Source organism: Rhodnius prolixus, unplaced genomic scaffold, assembly GCF_049639745.1.
Source record: "Rhodnius prolixus isolate KJV_2025 unplaced genomic scaffold, Rpr scaffold_18, whole genome shotgun sequence".
Lineage (NCBI taxonomy): Eukaryota > Metazoa > Arthropoda > Insecta > Hemiptera > Reduviidae > Rhodnius > Rhodnius prolixus.
In genome coordinates, this window is record NW_027411636.1 from 52,105 (window position 1) to 70,912 (window position 18,808).

Here is an 18,808-nt window from a genome sequence, read left to right on the forward strand (position 1 = left end):
TGTAGCTCTTCAATCGATTATTTTTTTATCGATAATGAATATGGAGATAAGTTATTTTACGGTTACAATTTTTTGGTGAAATTGCATTGTGAATTAGCGTGGTATTAATGATTTTTATTTTATTATTGCAGACGATTAAGGAAATTCACATTGAAGAGGGAGATGGAAAACATATCCGAATCAAAAACTCCAAATTATGACGCTTTTTTCCAAGAAATTGAAGGCTCAGATGACTATTGGGGCCCAACTTTTCGGTACTTTTTAAAAATCTATTTCTTTATAAATAAATTACTGTTAGCTAACCTTTGAAACAGCTAGATTGTACGCAAGTACTTAATTTATTGATTTAAGAAATGTGCAGGCTAGAACCAAAGTAACCTACTCCTTGATATAAAAAGTTTAAATTTGCAATAAATATTTATAACCAGAATGAAAAGATCAGTTACGTTAGATTCACAGAAGTGTTTCGCTATTCAAACCAAACATGAACATTTCATTAATGAACTTGAATCGACCGACTTAACCAGTATAAGTCTAGTTATCAGGTAATTAAAGCCTTGAAACTTCATCATTCTATTTACTGGGAAACAGCAATTTACTATGCATATAAACGCACTGCCAAGTTTTGAGTAATAAAGATATTAATTTTCGTAGCATTTTATTGTATTCTGTGAATGCTTTTTTATATACCGAGTATTTTATACATATTGTTTGGTTGTACAGGATATTTCAAGGTAGTTTCTTTAAATTGTTATTCTTCAAACAGGCTTTCTGACATTCATTAATACTTGTAACTTTACCTACTAAACTCTGATCTAAAGTATTAAAAATTAAAAAAATCTCTAAGCAGGAACATGTCATATCTTTCTTTCAAAAGGGGCACTCAACTAACTTGGTGGCCACAGTCTTGTATCATAAACACATCCTAATACTTTTCCATAATCTCCTGGTGCTAGAATTAGGGTATTATTCTAGTTGAGTCTTACTCATAGCAAATCATTAGCTGTTATTTATTTTTAGTGATTTGTTTTTATTCCCAAAGGGCAATATACGATGGTGATGAAGCCGCTAAATTCATGGAACAGCTGGACGCCAGAATTAAAGCTCATGACCGCGAGATCGAAAGGCTATGCAATTATCATTATCAAGGATTCATTGATTCGATTAGAGAACTTCTGCAAGTCAGATCACAAGCCCAAAAACTTAATGTAAATGACTCTTAAGAAAATATTTGTTACATTGATAAAGTTTGTGAAAGACGTACTTTCGTATTCCTCATGTTGACATTCTAAGTTTGGAAAAATAAATCGACTTTATAAAAAATTTTAATTTCAGAGTGAAATAGTCGAACTAAATACATCTTTACAAAGTTCGGCAAAAAGAATAATTTCAAAAAGTGAAGAGTTGGTCAAAGCGCGCAAGGTAGAGAGTAATATTGCAGCGGCAATTCATAGTTTGACGGTCTGCCTGCCTGTACTTACTACCTATGGCAAACTACAGAAACAAATGGATGAGAAAAGGTAAATTTTAAATTTTTATGAGAGAAATATACTCGTCGGGATTCCTGCAAAGTCTTTATTTTCAGATTTCAGCAGACTTCATTAGATTTATTAGCCTGTAGGGCTTTCCAGGCGTCCAAGAAGATGGCGACTCTGCAATAAAATTTCTTTCGTTTTTTTTTTTTTTTCAGCTACACAAAGAAATATTAGGTTGGCTCCACCTGAAAGACTGTTCAGAATAGTTGGCCTATAGAGGTGTTAAAACTTGGATTAGCCTTCTACTCTTTCTCATACTCCTTCCTTGCCAGTATGGTTCCTCTATGAGCTGAATACACATTACAATGTGCTATCAGTACTTTTGATTAGATTAAGTAGAACAGTTTTTGACTTCGAAGTCAAAAAATATTCGGCAAAGAGAAGGAAGATATCCATCTTACTCAATCTAAATTGTGCCCTCAGTAAAGTTTAGGACGGGGAATCGCTAGTTGTACCATTGTTTAAATGTTGTATAATTTCAGCGAGTCTATTTATTTATTAATAGTAAAAATCATGTTGGTATCATTAAACAATTCTTCAGTCCCCAACTGGTCATTTAGTTCATCTAGTTTATAACAAACTTTCAATTCCTTATGAACTAATTCAATATAGTGTTCTAGATCCTTGTTTCTATTGTACGTTACCACTTATAGAAGAATCTTTGTTTGTTTTTCAAATTTTTGAATAGGCTGCTTTGATTGAGTACTATCAATACGGGTCATCAAACACTCTAATATCCACGTTTCACAAATTTGTGCACAACAATTAATATATTAAATTCGACATTTGTTATAGATTATAATGATCACTACACTAATGATGATGGAAACTAATTAATAGAAAACATAAGTCATAATTTAAGAAAGATCATAATTCTACTTTTTTCTTAATTTCTTAATCTACAAAAGAAGTCCTAGAAGTATTTAGAGACGTGCTAGCAAAAATTCTATTTAAGGAGGTCTAGTCAAGGATTTTCTAATTGTATTTGTATATAACTCTAATAGTTGAAAGTGTAAACTTTGTAATGCTTAATTCCAATAAAACGTAGTAATCGCCATTAAACGAAAAGTAGCCAAGGACAAAACAATAATATGACACCGCCTTCCCTTTAGAGTTTGGTGAGAGAGAAGTAATTTCGAAATAATTGAATCTTCCATAAATATTCATTTTTCAAAATGTATCTCTACTTGTCATCTTCGAACCTAAATTTTTAAATGTTAACAGTAGGAATTATTTACTAGTATAATGATATATTTTTTTAATTGTAAAAAGTTTGACCAATTTTTATTTTAATTTTTAAGTTTATGAATTTCGTATTATTTGTTTATCAAAGTCTGTTCCCATTTAATAATAGGCAGACACTAAAAACGTTTTCCTATTAGATACTACCCGGCACTCAAGACCCTAGAGCAGTTAGAACACTTGTACCTTCCTCGAGTTGCCAATTATAGGTTCTCTCGTCAGATGAAAGATAATATACCAAAGTAAGTGAAATAATATGAGAACGATTTGTCTAATCTGTTTACTTTTTTACATTGAATTGAATTAACCCCTGAACACTTCAATAATCTAGGTTAAGAGAAAACATTAAAGAGGCATCAATGTCTGACTTGAAGGATTTTCTAGAAAATATAAGAATAGTCTCGCCGAGAATTGGAGAAGCAGCCATGGTTCATGTAAGTTATGTTTATTTTATTTTCTCGCGGATAAAAAATTAATCAACTCTCCTCTGTTCGTTGGGTGTTGTTGCAGACCTCGGAGCAGTTAGTTATCGACCCTGAACTCATCAGAAGAAAGAAGAAGCGCCACGCACCTCCTCCTCCAAATCCTTTTACAGGTAATCCACGTTACTATTTTTTCGATAGCAATTTAAAGTTTATAACACTAGTTGTGACTGTTTAAAAAACGAGAAAATATGGACATAATGATTTAATTTTTATTAATTTACTTTATCAATATTTTGGTATTTTTCTACAAAAGGATTTCGTGTTTTCTTTTTTTTAATTTTAATTTTAATTTTTTCTTTTAAATTACTTTTTCCCTCCTTTATCTTCCAGCAAAAAATTATTTTTTACAGATTAAAAAATAAAAAAAATCACAAATAATTAGTTGATGTGAACAGATCGGAAGCAAATGCTGTTATTACTTATCCCTTAAAAAAAATTATAAATCTGGGAATCACACGAATATCAGGGAGCTGTTATTTTGTTAATTGTAATGTTTGTGTTTTATGTATTTATAATGTTTTCATATCTGAGATAACATTTCCTACTGATTCGTTAGTTCATTCTCGTCTCTATTATTTTATTTAAGGCATGTACGCCTACTGCCAACACTTTTAATCAAAGCCAATTTTTAGGGGAAATTGATAAGGAAGATTTAGATGAAGAAGATCTAAGTGCTCAAGACATGATAGATTTCTCACCAGTATATAGATGTCTGCACATCTATACTGTGCTAGGTTCCAGAGCAGACTTTGAGTCTTACTACAGAAAACAAAGACGACAACAGGCCAAGCTTGTTCTACAACCTCCTACAAACATGGTACTATTTTATTCCTTGAACATTATGTACATATATATCATACATATACATATATTGAAAAAAGAATTCATTCTTGTAATAATGAGTGGATAAATTGAATAATGAAAAATTGATGTGAGAAACACTCTCATGGCTTTCTAATCACTGAAAATTATGTAAAAAAAAATTAGTATTTTTTACCAAAAACAAAAAATGGCGAAAAAACAAAAAAAAAGATTAATCAGTTAAGTGACATTTTCGCTTAACTATTTTAAATTTTACATACATATTTATATTCAATTATTTTAAGCGCTTGCTTTAATATTAAGGAAAGTGTAGCGAAAAACTGCTTTTACAAGAACATATACATGCAAATGTTGCCCCCAGCATGAATCCATTGAAGGATACAGAACATATATGCACAATTTGCTCGGATTCTTTGTTGTGGAAGATCATATTCTAAATACTGGAAATGGATTAGTGGATCGTACTTACCTGGACGAATTGTGGGCGTTTGCCATTGGAAAGATAGTGAATGCCCTGCGAACTCATTCCGTGAGTGATAAGTTGCATTCTGATAGATCTGAGAGTTCTTTATTCTCTGATGGTCTATTTAAATGTATATATTGATTTCTTTCAGGCTTACTGCACTGATGCCACGCTCATGCTTAAAATCAAGGATCTTATCATGCTGTTTGTAACTTCTTTGAGGGTAACATTAATCATTTCAGATTTTTTTTATTTTTTATTATACTATACTTATACAAGATTATACTATTATACTGTTATCTTTCAATATTCTTATACTATGTTTTTTACTCCATTTACAGAACTATGGATATTCTGTAAACCAAATATTTGAAGTTCTCCATGAAATACGGGATCACTACAATGAAGTGTTGATGCAGAGATGGGTTGGCGTATTCAGAGAAATTCTCGATGAAGAGAGTTTCCTTCCTATCGAGGTACTTTAATTCAACAAACCTGAGATTCACTAGAACATGGAATTTTGTATAGAAATAAGTATTGTGTTCTTAAATATAGCATCGCGATAATATGTGGGGACTGTAGCATTGCTATGCAGATACAAGTTTACTTGATGCAGCCGGCTGTATTTGATTCGCCATCATTGCCTTAAGCTTAAAGGCAGTTTAAGACGGTTTGCTTCTGACTTTCATCACGGAAAGTAAATAACAAGCAAACTGTGTAAACAGTAGATCGAAGAAGTGATCATCTTGGATGACGGTTAAACAAAGTAAAGACACTTTTAACATTCCCTTTATTTATGATGATTATACGAAATATGTACCTCCGTTTTATGAAAGTGTATTAAAGCAGATATTCATAAGAGAAAATATTTTGACTATTTTACAATTTTGACTATAAGTAACTCAAGAATTAATTATTTAAACACACTAATAAATTATTGCCGATTGACAATATTTGAAGAAGGCTTTCTGCTGCTGCACTAAAATTGTAAATATGATCACTATTAATGGTAGAAAATAAATTAAGAATGAAAGTGAGCTGCATATTTCGATTAAATTGTTTGAATTCATCTTTTGACATTAAATTAAGTAAGTAATAGGTTAATATCAACATATTTTATAAATATTTGTTTATATTTACCAGTATAATTTTTCTGCAATTTTTTTTTTTTTTTTCAACTTTCTCAAACTCTTATTTACTTTTATTAAGACTGTTCTTAGATGTTCCTTGGAGGTAGTATTCTTAAGCCACGACCTTTTTGTCCCTACAAATTGTTCAAATTACTCTGATCTTTATGGTGAGGATTCAGAAAACGCAATTGAAATATTAGAAATGAATGGAGAGAAAATGTTTCGAATGTGTAAAATATAATATTTCGGTCATTTTAAAGGGCGGTTGTGGTTCTCTAGAAGATCTTTCATTTAGAAGTCCTTACTTGTTTTACTCTCCTTCCGGCTACAAGGTTTTTATTAATCAACAAGATTGTTTCTAGGTAGAAACACAAAAGGAGTTTGATCAAGTTCTATCAACGTTTCCATTTCAAGATGATGCGCTAGAAGCGGCTTTATTTCCTAAGAAGTTCCCATTCTCCCCATTTGTTCCAAATATATATCAACAAGTGAAGGAATATATTTACGCTTGTTTGAAATTCTCTGAGGATCTGAATCTGAGGTAATGAGTGCTCTCAACTTTATATAATAAAGATAAATCTTAAAAATTGATGTTAGAGTTATACGGCATTTTAATTAAGATGCCTGCAAAACTAAATTTCCTTCCGTGTTCCAATTATCAGCAGAAAATTATTGGTGAACGCCAGTGTGCATGAGCTGGAAATAAAGATAATGATTTCTATTTTTTTTGTTAGTCTTGAAATGTGGAATTTATAATTTTGTTGGTAGTTTTAGAAATATTGCGGCTTTCAAGGATATGGATTTAAAAAAAAATCATTAAAAAATAATGTTGTTTTCATTAGAAGATTTTTTTTTAGGTTATTGAAAGACTAAAATAGACATTCAAAGCCAATTTCTCATAGATTGGATATCTTTTAAGTGGCAAATCGTTTTTAGAGCATCATATTGTTGAATTAATTGGAAATAGCGCGGTCATATTTATTTTATTTATTTATTGTTTTTTTTTTTTTTTTATAACGTAAATTCTGTGAATAATCCAGTATATGCTAAACAAAAAAATAATAGACACATTTTTTTGGATATTAGCTTGCTATGAATCTCTAAACAGTAGCCAAAGATGTAGGACAAAATTTCGTAATTTCTGTACTATCACTTCGCTTAAAGACTTTAGAGGAAAATCTCATTTTGAAATGTGCAGTGTTTGATGAAATATTGAATTTCAGCCAAGGAGAAGTTGATGACATGATAAGAAAGTCTACGAACCTTTTATTGACAAGAACTTTTACTGGTTGCCTTTCATCTGTTTTCCGCAAACCAGGTTTGGGACTTATGCAGGTGATTCAGATAATAATTGACACCAGATATCTTGAAGATGCAACTGTCTATCTTGAAGAATTTGTCTCTAACATAACAGGGTAAGAATATTTCTTTTTCCAAATAATTTTTGATATTCTATGAACCTTTTTATCTTTTCCTTTTAGTACATTCAACTCTTAATATTTAGAGTAGGGCTCTTAGCTCAGTGAATAAGGGCACGCTTTAATTTGTCAATTTTTGTCACTCATCATGTGGCAAGTAAGTCTTTTTCGCCAGTGTATGCTGGCTGCATTGCTGATTTAGAAGGACCTGCAGAGTTCTAACATCATTTAGAAACGTGCTAATCTCAAGTTTCACGCACATCATTCGTCCAATTCTAGCAGAATGGGCTTATAAGCAGTCGTGGCTGGTTGTATTGCAGATAGCTGTAGTTACAATAGGAGGCAGTAGCCGCTCAGCAAGTTGGTGCTATAATTTTCTCACTTCTAGAGCCCTACATCGCTCGCGGGTGCTGAGATTAGCTTCAACTAGACATTGCTCCTCATTCGCACCTCTTTTGACCAGGGAATCCGCTAGATTTGCATTACTTTCTAGTCCGACGTGCCTGGTAGATACCCCACTACATTTGCACGTTGAAACCATTGTGGTTTATATGTGATAATAATTGCCTTCTGCGAGAAACCAGCGGGCATTTGATCAGAGAGGTTTCGTAGAGAGCTTTTAGGTCATTTATAAGTCCAAATAAAGAAAAAATGACGAGGAGGCATTTGTTGGCGCCTTTTTGATTGCGTCCTCCTGTCGAAATTAGTTAATGTAATATTATTGTTACACTTCCTACCGGCTCTCTTTCTGATCCAAGGAATTCCTTAGAGAACCAATGAGAGTTGTTTAATCTTCTAGGAGTGCTATAGGGTGAGTGGACTTACCCTCAGCATTGGAAAAATAATCTTTTTAATCGGTCAGAATACTCCGTTAACAATTATAAATAAAAGAAGTTTACTTCCGAAGGAGGCTCTTTTGGTTATTCTGTGATCACAAAGTTAAAGGTACGGTTCAGTAGATTGGCATACGCTAAATAGTATGCAATAACATTCAAACTTCAAAAATGCTACAAAGGTTTCCTGAGTTCATCGCTTGCCTACAAATGGTCCTCATTTTCAGCATTCTCCACCGCACCATCTATATTTTGTGATAAGGCTAAGATCTAATGTTATAATGCTATGCGTTTAGCAAAAATTACAATCCTGAAAAAATTTCCCAATAATTGTTTCTAGATCGCCTAAAGAAGGTCAACTAGGTTCTCGAGGTCAAGGACATCTGTTCGGCGTGGCCAGAGACGATGCCGAGAAACAAATTTGTGACAAACTGAAACAGAAACTGGACGAGTTCATTGAGTTGGAAAGTTATGATTGGCTGCTAGTAGAGCCCCAAGGACATGCTTCTACTTTTGTTTCTGATCTAATAGCCTTCCTCAACAGTACTTTTACTTCATTCACCAATTTACCCGTAAGCCATAATTTTTTTTTTCCAAGCTATCCAAGAATTAAATTTTCTACATTTTTACCTAATAAAAGCATTATACTATTTGACTTGTAGAGTGAAGTAGCTCAAGTAGCCTGTAAATCTGCTTGTGAACATATTGCAAAATCTTTGATGGGAATGATTACTAACAATGATGTTAAACAAATATCTATGGGAGCCATACATCAGTTGAATTTAGATACATTGCAGTGTGAACGTTAGTAACCCAATCGTGAAGTTTTCTCTTTAGCTGTTTTATCATTTGTAGCTAAAACTAATTTTCTATTTTATTAAATAGAATTTGCTGCTTCCGAGCCTGTGGAAGGACTGGAGGAAGGAGTACTGTTGCAGTACTTTACAGACCTAAGACAATTGTTAGACTTGTTTTTATCCTGGGATTGGTCTACTTACTTCCATGATTACGGCCAAGACAACAGCAAGTATCAACAAGTATCACCAAACACGGCCATCATTCTCTTGGAAAAGTATACATACCTCTTAACTATTATTTGTAACTTACCGCCCTGTTTTTTAGATAGTTACAATGTTGCACACCAGCTTTGTAAAGTAATATCTTATACCTTTACAAAGGTGTCAGTACCAAAGTACTTCTATATGGCAAGCTCTAAATAATAAATGCCAAAGAACACACTGCCATAGTCAACCCTTGAGTTAGTGTCCTTAACCTCCCGGGGGCCAAACTGCAAATTTCGAAAGAATAAAATATTTTTCCCTCACAATACATGTATTATAAAGTTCTTTTTTTATTTGGTATCTGATTCATTAACCCAATGAGAAGATTATTTCCAATTTCAATTTAATCTTATTCTTTTATTTTTTGAAATCTATACTAGGTACATATATGAACAGTATAACGATTACTAAATACACCATACTAAACTGGACATAAAATAAAAGTACCTAGTGTTTTATGTCTTGACCATATTTTATGTACTATTTTTATTTTCAAGGCTATCCATTCGAAGGAGGTTTTTGTCCCCCACAAATAGTAACCTTTTTCTTGTTTGTTGTCATTCGTAAAAACTCTTTCATATTTACGTAATTATTGTTAGAATAAGAGAAGCTGACAAGAAGACTGTTTTTTCTGTTTTGAAGAAAAGTGAAAGAGATAAAAAGAAACTGTTAGAAACTGTTTTGAAACAATTAAGACAGCTGGCAGCCACTGCCCAACAACAGCACCAATTGACTTAGAAGGTAGGTTAATTGTTCCAATTAGTTGTAATATGGAAGGAATTTGGCGTCACATTGTACACCCTTTGCCAGGTCAAGAACCAATTATATTCCTACAAACATCTGAATTTAGTTAAACCTTTAAAGAAATTAGTAATAATAACAATTTAGTAATAATTCGAAAAGTAGTTATTTGATTTGAATCACAATTGTTCTTTATTTCGCAGTGCCGCAGCATCAACAAAATTTTCCTGCAATTTAATTTTGAATCCTCAGTTATTTATGGATGTGCTAATATTCGTTTTAGCGTAAAAGGAGTCAACCGAAAGCGTGGTACATGTTTGTTAGTGATATCAGCAATAGAGAGCAAGTTTCAGTTTAATTAATTTTAGTATTAATCGTTCAAAATTTGTTTATTTTTAATTATATTGTTAAAAAATACTTTTATACATTTAATTAATCTTTAAAAATCATTATTCCAACACACTACATTTGTTTAAAATAATAAATTATTGTTTATAGTTGTTGTTAATCACTAGATGAGAATCCCCTCCATGTAATATATTTATTAATTTAATCTTTATTGAAAAAAAGTTATTAATTGTACAAGTAAAGAAAATTTGCTCTTCAGACTCGAGTACAGGTGTTGGCTTTTCGAGCGAAGCGAGTTAACTTCTGGACAACGGGGTAAACATCCCTCAGTGTCCAGTTCTCTCAAAATTTTTCTGCAGGCGATTCAATTATTTATAAGGTATATACTCCAACGAAATGATTACATAAAGATTGATTGAATTGGTAGGTTACAAAGTTGGTGATTCATTAGATAATAATGTATCAAATTTGAATGCCTAGCTTGGTTTAGAAAGTGTTTGGCGGTCCTTATTTGCAGATAAATTGGAGTTCATGCTTTGTTTTTTTCTTTGTAATACGTATGAATTACTTTTTTGTACTTTATTTTTTAATGAACACTTTTAAAAAAGTCATATGAGCCTATTGAAAAAATCTCAAAAAAGTGAAAAATCTACTAAGTTAAGTGGCACTTAATGTTGACTGATTTTTACCTTAAAGATTATAGTAGAGTCTGATAGTAGCACCTTATCCAGATATCAAACTTAAATTTTCCGCGATGTTTTTTTTGTTATGCTGCAGGCAACCCTCTACTCAGACATACACATGAACACAACAACTGGTAAAATCTGTTTATATTTATTTATTTATATTTAGGAGGCCTCATATCGGATATTTCTAATTAGAACAGATTTCGTAAATTTGCCATGATGGCAAACAGTCAAAGAAAGATAATATACTTCTACAAAAATTAAAGTTAACCATAAATAACGCAAACCACATCCCGCTGCACTTGAGAACTTCTTCCAATCAGACTAACCTGTCATAAACCGAGTATTTGGATAGTGGCCATTCTAACTGTAAGCACATGCTAAATACATCCTATAAAAAAATCCTATAATTTTTCTTATATTATAAAAAAAAAAAAGTATAATTACCCTTACTAGCTAGATGCTGCAAGTTTTTGTTAAAGAGATAGTATTTTAAGATGTATAAGTTGCCTTGGGCTTTGAAAATTCAATTCTTTGTAGTGTTTTCTATGTTTATTTTATGACTAAAAAGTTTGTTGTTATTACAAAAATGCTTTAATCGACCAATCTCATTTTTCTCTTTTTTTTAATCCTCTTTTGTTTTAAAAGATTATATTTTTCGACCGTACGTTTTACATCATCGATCAAAATTACTTATCCGAAAGAACCACTTTCTGGAATGGATTTGCTAGTTACTAAAATTTGCTTTAAATTCATTAAACTTAATACTCTCATTTCGTTCTTGAGTAATTTTTATTTTTAAGTGTCATTTTGAGTAATGTACGGACTATCACCTGTTATCGAAAATAAGTGTTTCATTGAAGTGCGGAATTGGAGAAAGTGGAGAGATCTGAAGTCACGCATTTTCTGAAAAGACTTTTACAGTTTTCCTCGTTTTTCTTAGTTCATCAACAGAAAATTCCCAGATATTTTTTTTACTGCCATTAGCTATTAAAATAAAGATAATCATCTTGTATTTTTTTTTAATTCATTGTTGGTGAGGAGGGTACTTTTTTTTTTTAAATATCGTCGTCTGCATAATAGTAATGACAATTTCTATTTAAGTATCTAACTTTATGACATCCTTAAATATTCATTTACTCTTGGCATTGGTAAGCTGTTGGCCCAAGTTAAGGTTAACTTCTATGTTGACTGTTGAGTGTTGATAGTGTTGACGTACGTACGTACTACGTCCACGTATTTGAGGTTTAATTTAATCTTGGAGTGAAATTAACAGAACCCATTTTTCATTTTTAATATTACAGATAGTGTTCACAATAAAATGATCACCGACATTCAGCTTATGATATTTGCCAATTTTTTAGGAGTTTCCCTATTTTTGCTCGTCGTACTTTATCATTACATAGAAGCTAACTATATAAAATCATAATACTTGTAAAATTGTAAGTTTTTTTTTTTACTTTCTAATATTGTATATGTCACATTTGGCTTGACCATTTTAAAGAATAATATTGATAATATTACTTAGGGAGGATAAATATGTAATTTTTCACTAGCCCAATTGGGCTAGAAAAAACTTACATATCTATCCTCATATATAATCTTAGTTCCTCTTGTGTACTTTGTGTTCGTGACTTCAATTTTCAAAAAAAAAAATTTTTACTTTTTAATAATTTAGAATACCAAATAAACATTCAAATATGATGAATGCCTAAGAACACTAAAGACAAAGTAGTTACGTGTATAAAAAAACACGAATGGTCTTGTTATTGAGCTAGACATCTTGTGGACTCCTTATTTTTTTTTTTTTTTACTTATTAAGCTAGTTCACTACTAAATGAAATCTTAGTATAGCGATTTGCCATGATTCTTGCAAAAGAAATGCCAGTAGGTAGACCTTACAGAATTTTTCATGAATTCAAACTGAGAACTGTTTTCTCTATTAGCAATAAATATTTGTTGAACTAATTGAAATATAGTAATTTTTGTATTTGTTTTAGCATGTACTGCGCAATACAAGCCACAATATTGACATCTAGACATCATAGTATTTTCTACACTGAATGTAAATTCAACATTTGAACTGCTGTCAACATCAATATTATTGTCCCCATTATAGGAATTTTTTAAAAGGTTTTTTAATGCTTTGACTGACTAATTATTAATTGAAAAATATATCCATAAAATATTTACTTTGTTGCAAAGATTTATATATCAGGTTTGTTATTTATAGGATTGTCTGGCACTTTCTGTTATTGCTGAAGTAATGCCAGTGTATTGGACAAAATGTTAAAAAGGGTTGCACTAAATGTCTCGGAAGGCTGCTTGAGTTACACTTTCTTCCAAACTCTCTGGTTCATTTTTAATACTTAACATATTAGAATCAATAAAAATTGAAGTCTTTAATAGTTGACAATTTTTCCACTAGTTCTACTTGTAGAGTTTTTTCCACTATTGAGGATGTTCAAATTTATCAAAATCCTAATGAAAATCGCCAAAAATGCAATATAAATTTTTTCATTTATAGAGATCTGTATTATTGATGTTAATAAAAACACATTATTAATTCAACCTCGTTTGATTGTGAAAGATTACTAGTTTTTGAGCATTTTGTTGCAGTCTATCCATATCAGTGGATTTGTGACAAATATAAGAATTTTGAATATAAGAACTCTAATAACTAGTGAAGTGGATCTGTATTATCTGGTCTATTAATAGCATATTACAAGCTGTAACTTAGCCCAAGTATAATATAAGAAAACGCAAGCATCAATTACACTAAACCTTTAAATATAACAGCCAGTTACTGGGTAGGTCCTAAAAAAATTCTAATGGTTATGTGTGGTCAGGTGTTCTGGCACATTTTGTTTTAGCAAAGGCAGTACTATAGCATTCTCTTAATATCCTTTAATCTAAAACTTAAGTTTCAATATACATAAATGTTACTTAAATCTCACTAAAAATTTTTGCTTATCCGCTGTATAGCAGAAATGTCCCCCTCCTCCTAAAAATATTTATAGTATTCCAAAAAGTGGAACTACTGTTACTTTTGGCGTCCGTCAAGTTGGTATGGCCACCAATTTATTTTCAACTTTTTAATGAAACTTTACTTTGTAGCTTACCTTGTACATAGTTTTTCAATTTTAACTGGGATTTAAATTTATTTTTAATACAAGATAGTTTCGAATTGCTTGCCAAAATTAGAACGTATTTGTCCATTCTACGGACCATCAAATCAAGGACTAATGTCGTGTAATCATATGAAAAATTCCTGTGGTTTAAGGTAGCAACCCTGCTGATACAACAAAAGTTACTCCTTAACAGGTAAGTATCGAGTTCTACAATGAAAAGTAATCTCTTCAAGTAGATTCTGCGTATAATTTGGGGATGGTTACATATATTTCACATCCAAAACGTTTTTATTATTGAATATTATTTTTTATAAATTCATTAAGATTTAAATCTATTAACTCTGCTTTATTCTTTTAAATATATATATACAACACGAGGCGCAACGGTAGCCGAATGGTTAGAGGCGGCGAGGTCCGCAAAGCTAATATGTATTGAAGTCTGTACTGGGTACGATTCCAGGTCTAAGCCTTGGATTTTATTTTAATGGTTAATCAAAGAAATTTGCTGTAAAATATGCTATCCCGCTACCGTCCATGACTCCTTATCAGTAGTTGAACGTTAAGTCCGCCTGAAAAAATAGGCATTACTTTTTTAAAAATGTCACACCTGTTTCTTATGATGTAATCGTTGACTTATCTTCCACATGAAGTATGCTAAATGCATGAGATAAATTTTGTGTTCAACATAGAGGGAAATAAAAGAAAAGGAAGAAATTTTTACATTCTGTTGCAAGTTTTTTGCAAGAGTAATTGTGTGATCATTGTAAAATTGATAAAGATTCAATAATTAAAATGTGTATTATTTTACTGATACTGACTTTCACTTACCAAATTTCAATTTTATTTTTCAGATTCTCATTTTACAGAATTACTTAGTTTTATTATTTTCAAAGTTTTTAATTTTTTTCTGTACCGAAGTAAGTCATTACCAATTCTGTCAACTGTATTTTGTAGAATGTAATTATTTAACTCTGCATGATCTTGTCTAGTTAAATTTGAATTAAGTATAAATCGCAAAATTTTACTAATGCATTTTGTTTGGCACACTTTTTATACGTATGTTGTAATATACTTTTTGCATTTAATTCATTGAATCTTTAGATGTTTTAATGCTACTTTTTGTTTTATTTCAGCATATCTTGCTTTGCCTTTGTAAGAAACTAAGGGTGCTACTAGACATCTAATATGGTTTAAATGGCATGTACTTTTAGGTGTTGTTTTATAAATATATTTCAAAAAGTTTAAGTACATTTATTGCAGTCACTCTCCTATCCATGCGCAAATATTTCCTTACAAATTTTAAATTTGAAGACATACATTTCTTTCATTGCACTTTTAAAGAATATACTTTTATTTAATCATTGTTCCTTTAAGAAAGAAAAACTAAGAGAAAATATAAATATAGAAAATAATAAACTAAAGCATTCCATTCAGTAATAATCTGGTACTGGAGCACAAGCAATCTTGACGAAGTCTTCATATTTAACCATTGAATTTGTAGAAACATTTGCTTCTCTGAATATCTGTTCAACTGTAAACATAAATGCTTAACAACATTCTAAATAAAGCATTCAAAGTTTTCATGAAAAATTGTACGGAACATTACGCCCAGCTAAACGCCATAACTTACCTTATCTTAAGTGATCCTTAATACACAAACCACATTCCTTCAAAGATTACTTAATAAAAGAAAGATTTAAAGGACCGTATTTTTTTCAAATATTTAAACTTAGTAATGACAAAGGAATTCTTTAGAATTTTTTCAACCTTTTTAAAGACCCCTGTTTTAGAAAAATAGTTATCGGAATGTGTCTTGTCATGAGTGTCTATGTGAGTAAAACGAAGTCAGCGGGAAGCTATAAATTTATATTTAGTTAAGCAATCGATAGAAACTTAGGTGTAGTCCCTGACCCAGAAATAGCAATCAACTAAAAAGACTTCTTAAAATGTCTCCCATGATTTTCTTCAACCTTAGCATTTCTATTGCACTTACGAAGCCCTGAAAGTTTGTTTGAAACATTTTTTTAACAAAATGCGGTTAAGGAGGAAACAATCACTTTTAGAGGAGGATTGGGTCAAAGGTGTTATTAATACGAGGGTCGTTTGAAAAGTCCGTGCAAAGTCAGAGAGATAGCACTACTGGCGCGTATCGAGGTTATGTTTAGTTAGTAGCATCTCTTGGAAGAATACACACCAAGTTTCAGCCAGATCGGTCTATTTCTTTGTGTTTGGCATTCGTTTGAATCGAGGAAGTCGAGTGATTTTCAAAAAATGGACGAAAAAGAATTTCGTGTGTTGATTAAACACTACTTTATGAAAGGCAAAACGCCTCAGGAGACTAAAGAGAAGCTTGATAAACATTATGGTGACTCTGCACCTTCGATTAGAACAGTTTATAAGTGGTTTCAAAATTTTCGGAGTGGCCATATGGGCACAAGTGATGCTGAACGTTCTGGACGCCCTGTTGAGGTTACTACTCCAGAAATCATTGATAAAATCCATGATATGGTGATGGTGATGGATGACAGAAGAGTGAAGGTGCATGAGATTGCTAGTGCTGTGGGCATTTCGAATGAACGGGTACATAATATTTTGCATCAACATTTGGAAATGACAAAGCTATCCGCAAGATGGGTGCCGCGATTGCTCACGCTTGACCAAAAACGAAATCGTGTGAAGTGTTGCAAGGACGGTTTGCAGCTGTTCCAGAAGAATCCGTCACTGTGGATGAAACATGGATACATCACTACACTCCTGAGACCAAAGAACAATCTAAACAATGGGTTACCAAGGGGGAATCTGCGCCAAAAAAGGCGAAGATCGTTCCTTCGGCCGTAAAGATTATGGCGACTGTATTTTGGGATTCGCAAGGAATAATCCTCATCGACTATCTGGAAAAGGGTAAAACTATTACAGGTGCACATTATTCATCGTTATTGGACCGTTTGAAAACCGAGCTGCAAGAAAAACGCCCACGATTGGCCCACAAAAAAGTCCTTTTCCATCACGACAACGCACCAGCTCACACCTCAGCAGTTGTGGTCGCAAAATTAATGGAAATAGGGTTCCAACTCGTTTCACATCCCCCCTATTCTCCAGACTTGGCTCCCTCGGACTACTATTTGTTCCCCAATATGAAGAAATGGCTGGCGGGAAAAAGATTTTATTCAAACGAGGAGGTGATTGCAGAAACGAATGGCTATTTTTCAGACTTGGACAAATCCTATTATTCGGAAGGGATCAACAAACTAGAGCAGCGTTGGACGAAGTGTATAAGCCTAAAAGGAGACTATGTTGAAAAATAAAAAAGGTTTACCCCAAAAAATTAAGTAGTTTTTATTTTTGCACAGACTTGTCAAACGACCCTCGTATATTAAGGAGGCGTTATGCACCGCAGAATTTGTAAGATTAATAAAACGGAATATAGCAATATGTAGAAACTTAACTATCCCCTAACTTAAGAAAGAAGGTTTTTTTAACAATTTAACTTATTCTAATACATTATTACCTCTAAATATCTTTTATTACGACTATTATCGTAATCATTTTTCTAGGAAAATTCTTTTAAGGGCAGTTCTGGAGAGAGACGTTTACTTAGATGCTTATAAACTGTATAATGTAAGGAGGTAAATATGTTTCAAAAATTCAGAGAGTGAAGAAAACGTATTTCTAAATTAGAACCTTGAAAATTGGGAGAAAAAGTCGTGCGAATGTTCACAATTTTTAGAAATTAATATAATAAATAATAATATACATATTATTGTTACTATTGGAAGGGTAGTGCCTTCTTACAAGTTTTATTGACTAATTTAGTATTTTATAAAAACGAATATCTAAAATAATTACCTTCCTTAGAACTAAGTTGTTCTCCCCAGTGAAGCAACAAATGTCTTAGATGTGTCCCAGGAATCGTCCCCTTTTTAGTCGAATCTTCTGCCTTAAATGCTTGAACTACTTCTCGAGGAAGATTTTCGACTCTACTGTGCACATGCATAACTTTTAAAAAATCGGGAAATGACATTTTTCCACCTATAAGAGAGGTTAAGAAATCATACTATGTAATTATATAAACCTTAAATAATTTTTAAAATTAAACCTTTTTCCTTTAGGTATCCTTTCAGTTCTGCTATGGTCGGGCTCATGCCAAGTGATCTCATAATCACTGTCAACTCATCCAGTGTTCTAATGTGACCATTTCTTGCAAAAAGAAAAAAGCATTCCCTAAATTCTGAAATATGCATTAAATTATAATCTGAAAATTTAACACAGTAAAAATAAAAGAATAATCATACCATCTATATCCTCTTCTTTGAAATGATGGGCCTAGAAAAGTGATTATATATAATGAAAAATATAATTGTAACATTAAAAATAATGCCGTAAAAAGTATTAGAAAATGTACTTTACCATATTCAATATAGCGGTAGTTCTAAGTTTGCCAAGTAAATAGGTTAGGAAGTAACGGGTCCAACACACAAAAAATGACAATACATAGTTCTTAGTTTACGAGGGAGTGGGGTCAGGTAAGCTACTAGCAATTAGCTTGCTTTCATATTGTAGCACAGTGGTTCCCAATCTTTTTTTCATTAGTGTACCCCTTTACCTGATTGTTTCCTCAGTGTGTACCCCTAATATATACATACATAGTATATATAAAATAAATAATCGTATTCTTGATTTTACGTATTGTAACTTTACATTTACTGCAAAACAATCTGAATAAAATGTGTCTTGTAAACAACATATACATATGATATGTTCCTATTAAAAAAATCATTTATGAATAGTTAAACATTTCAAACCAATAACTATTGCAGGGGTCGTAAATTGAAACAGCAAAGCGTTAATAAAGGAGAAGTAAATTATATGCGGGCCATGTGTAATATTAGTCAAAACTAAAGCAACATTTTTTC

The 18,808-nt window shown here is 31.9% G+C and overlaps 2 protein-coding genes across 4 annotated transcripts; one reads left to right on the top strand and one right to left on the bottom strand.

Moving 5' to 3' along the window:
* Positions 1-28: 28 nt before the first annotated feature.
* Positions 29-13,335, top strand: Sec15 (exocyst complex component Sec15). Of its 3 annotated transcripts, none has more exons than XM_074143807.1 (19): positions 29-254; positions 1,043-1,208; positions 1,336-1,520; positions 2,918-3,019; positions 3,109-3,211; positions 3,288-3,372; positions 3,895-4,079; positions 4,446-4,613; positions 4,699-4,770; positions 4,889-5,023; positions 6,040-6,218; positions 6,901-7,092; positions 8,269-8,500; positions 8,591-8,732; positions 8,814-9,000; positions 9,589-9,730; positions 9,934-10,895; positions 12,765-12,897; positions 12,998-13,335. In XM_074143807.1, the coding sequence occupies exons 1-16, from the start codon at positions 163-165 to the stop codon at positions 9,725-9,727; spliced, it is 2,364 nt and encodes a 787-aa protein (XP_073999908.1). In that variant the 5' UTR covers positions 29-162; the 3' UTR covers positions 9,728-9,730; positions 9,934-10,895; positions 12,765-12,897; positions 12,998-13,335. The 3 variants fall into 3 exon arrangements, with proteins under 3 accessions (XP_073999908.1, XP_073999909.1, XP_073999907.1); XM_074143806.1 differs by lacking the exon at positions 29-254 and adding an exon at positions 351-545; XM_074143808.1 differs by lacking the exon at positions 1,043-1,208 and having other exon boundaries at positions 75-254.
* Positions 13,336-15,107: 1,772 nt separating this feature from the next.
* LOC141462180 (calmodulin-like protein 4) lies at positions 15,108-18,529 on the bottom strand. Its single transcript, XM_074143825.1, has 5 exons — positions 18,303-18,529; positions 18,188-18,218; positions 17,992-18,123; positions 17,742-17,924; positions 15,108-15,426 (listed from the first exon to the last, which is right to left on the bottom strand). The coding sequence occupies exons 1-5, from the start codon at positions 18,303-18,305 to the stop codon at positions 15,326-15,328; spliced, it is 450 nt and encodes a 149-aa protein (XP_073999926.1). The 5' UTR covers positions 18,306-18,529; the 3' UTR covers positions 15,108-15,325.
* Positions 18,530-18,808: the final 279 nt, after the last annotated feature.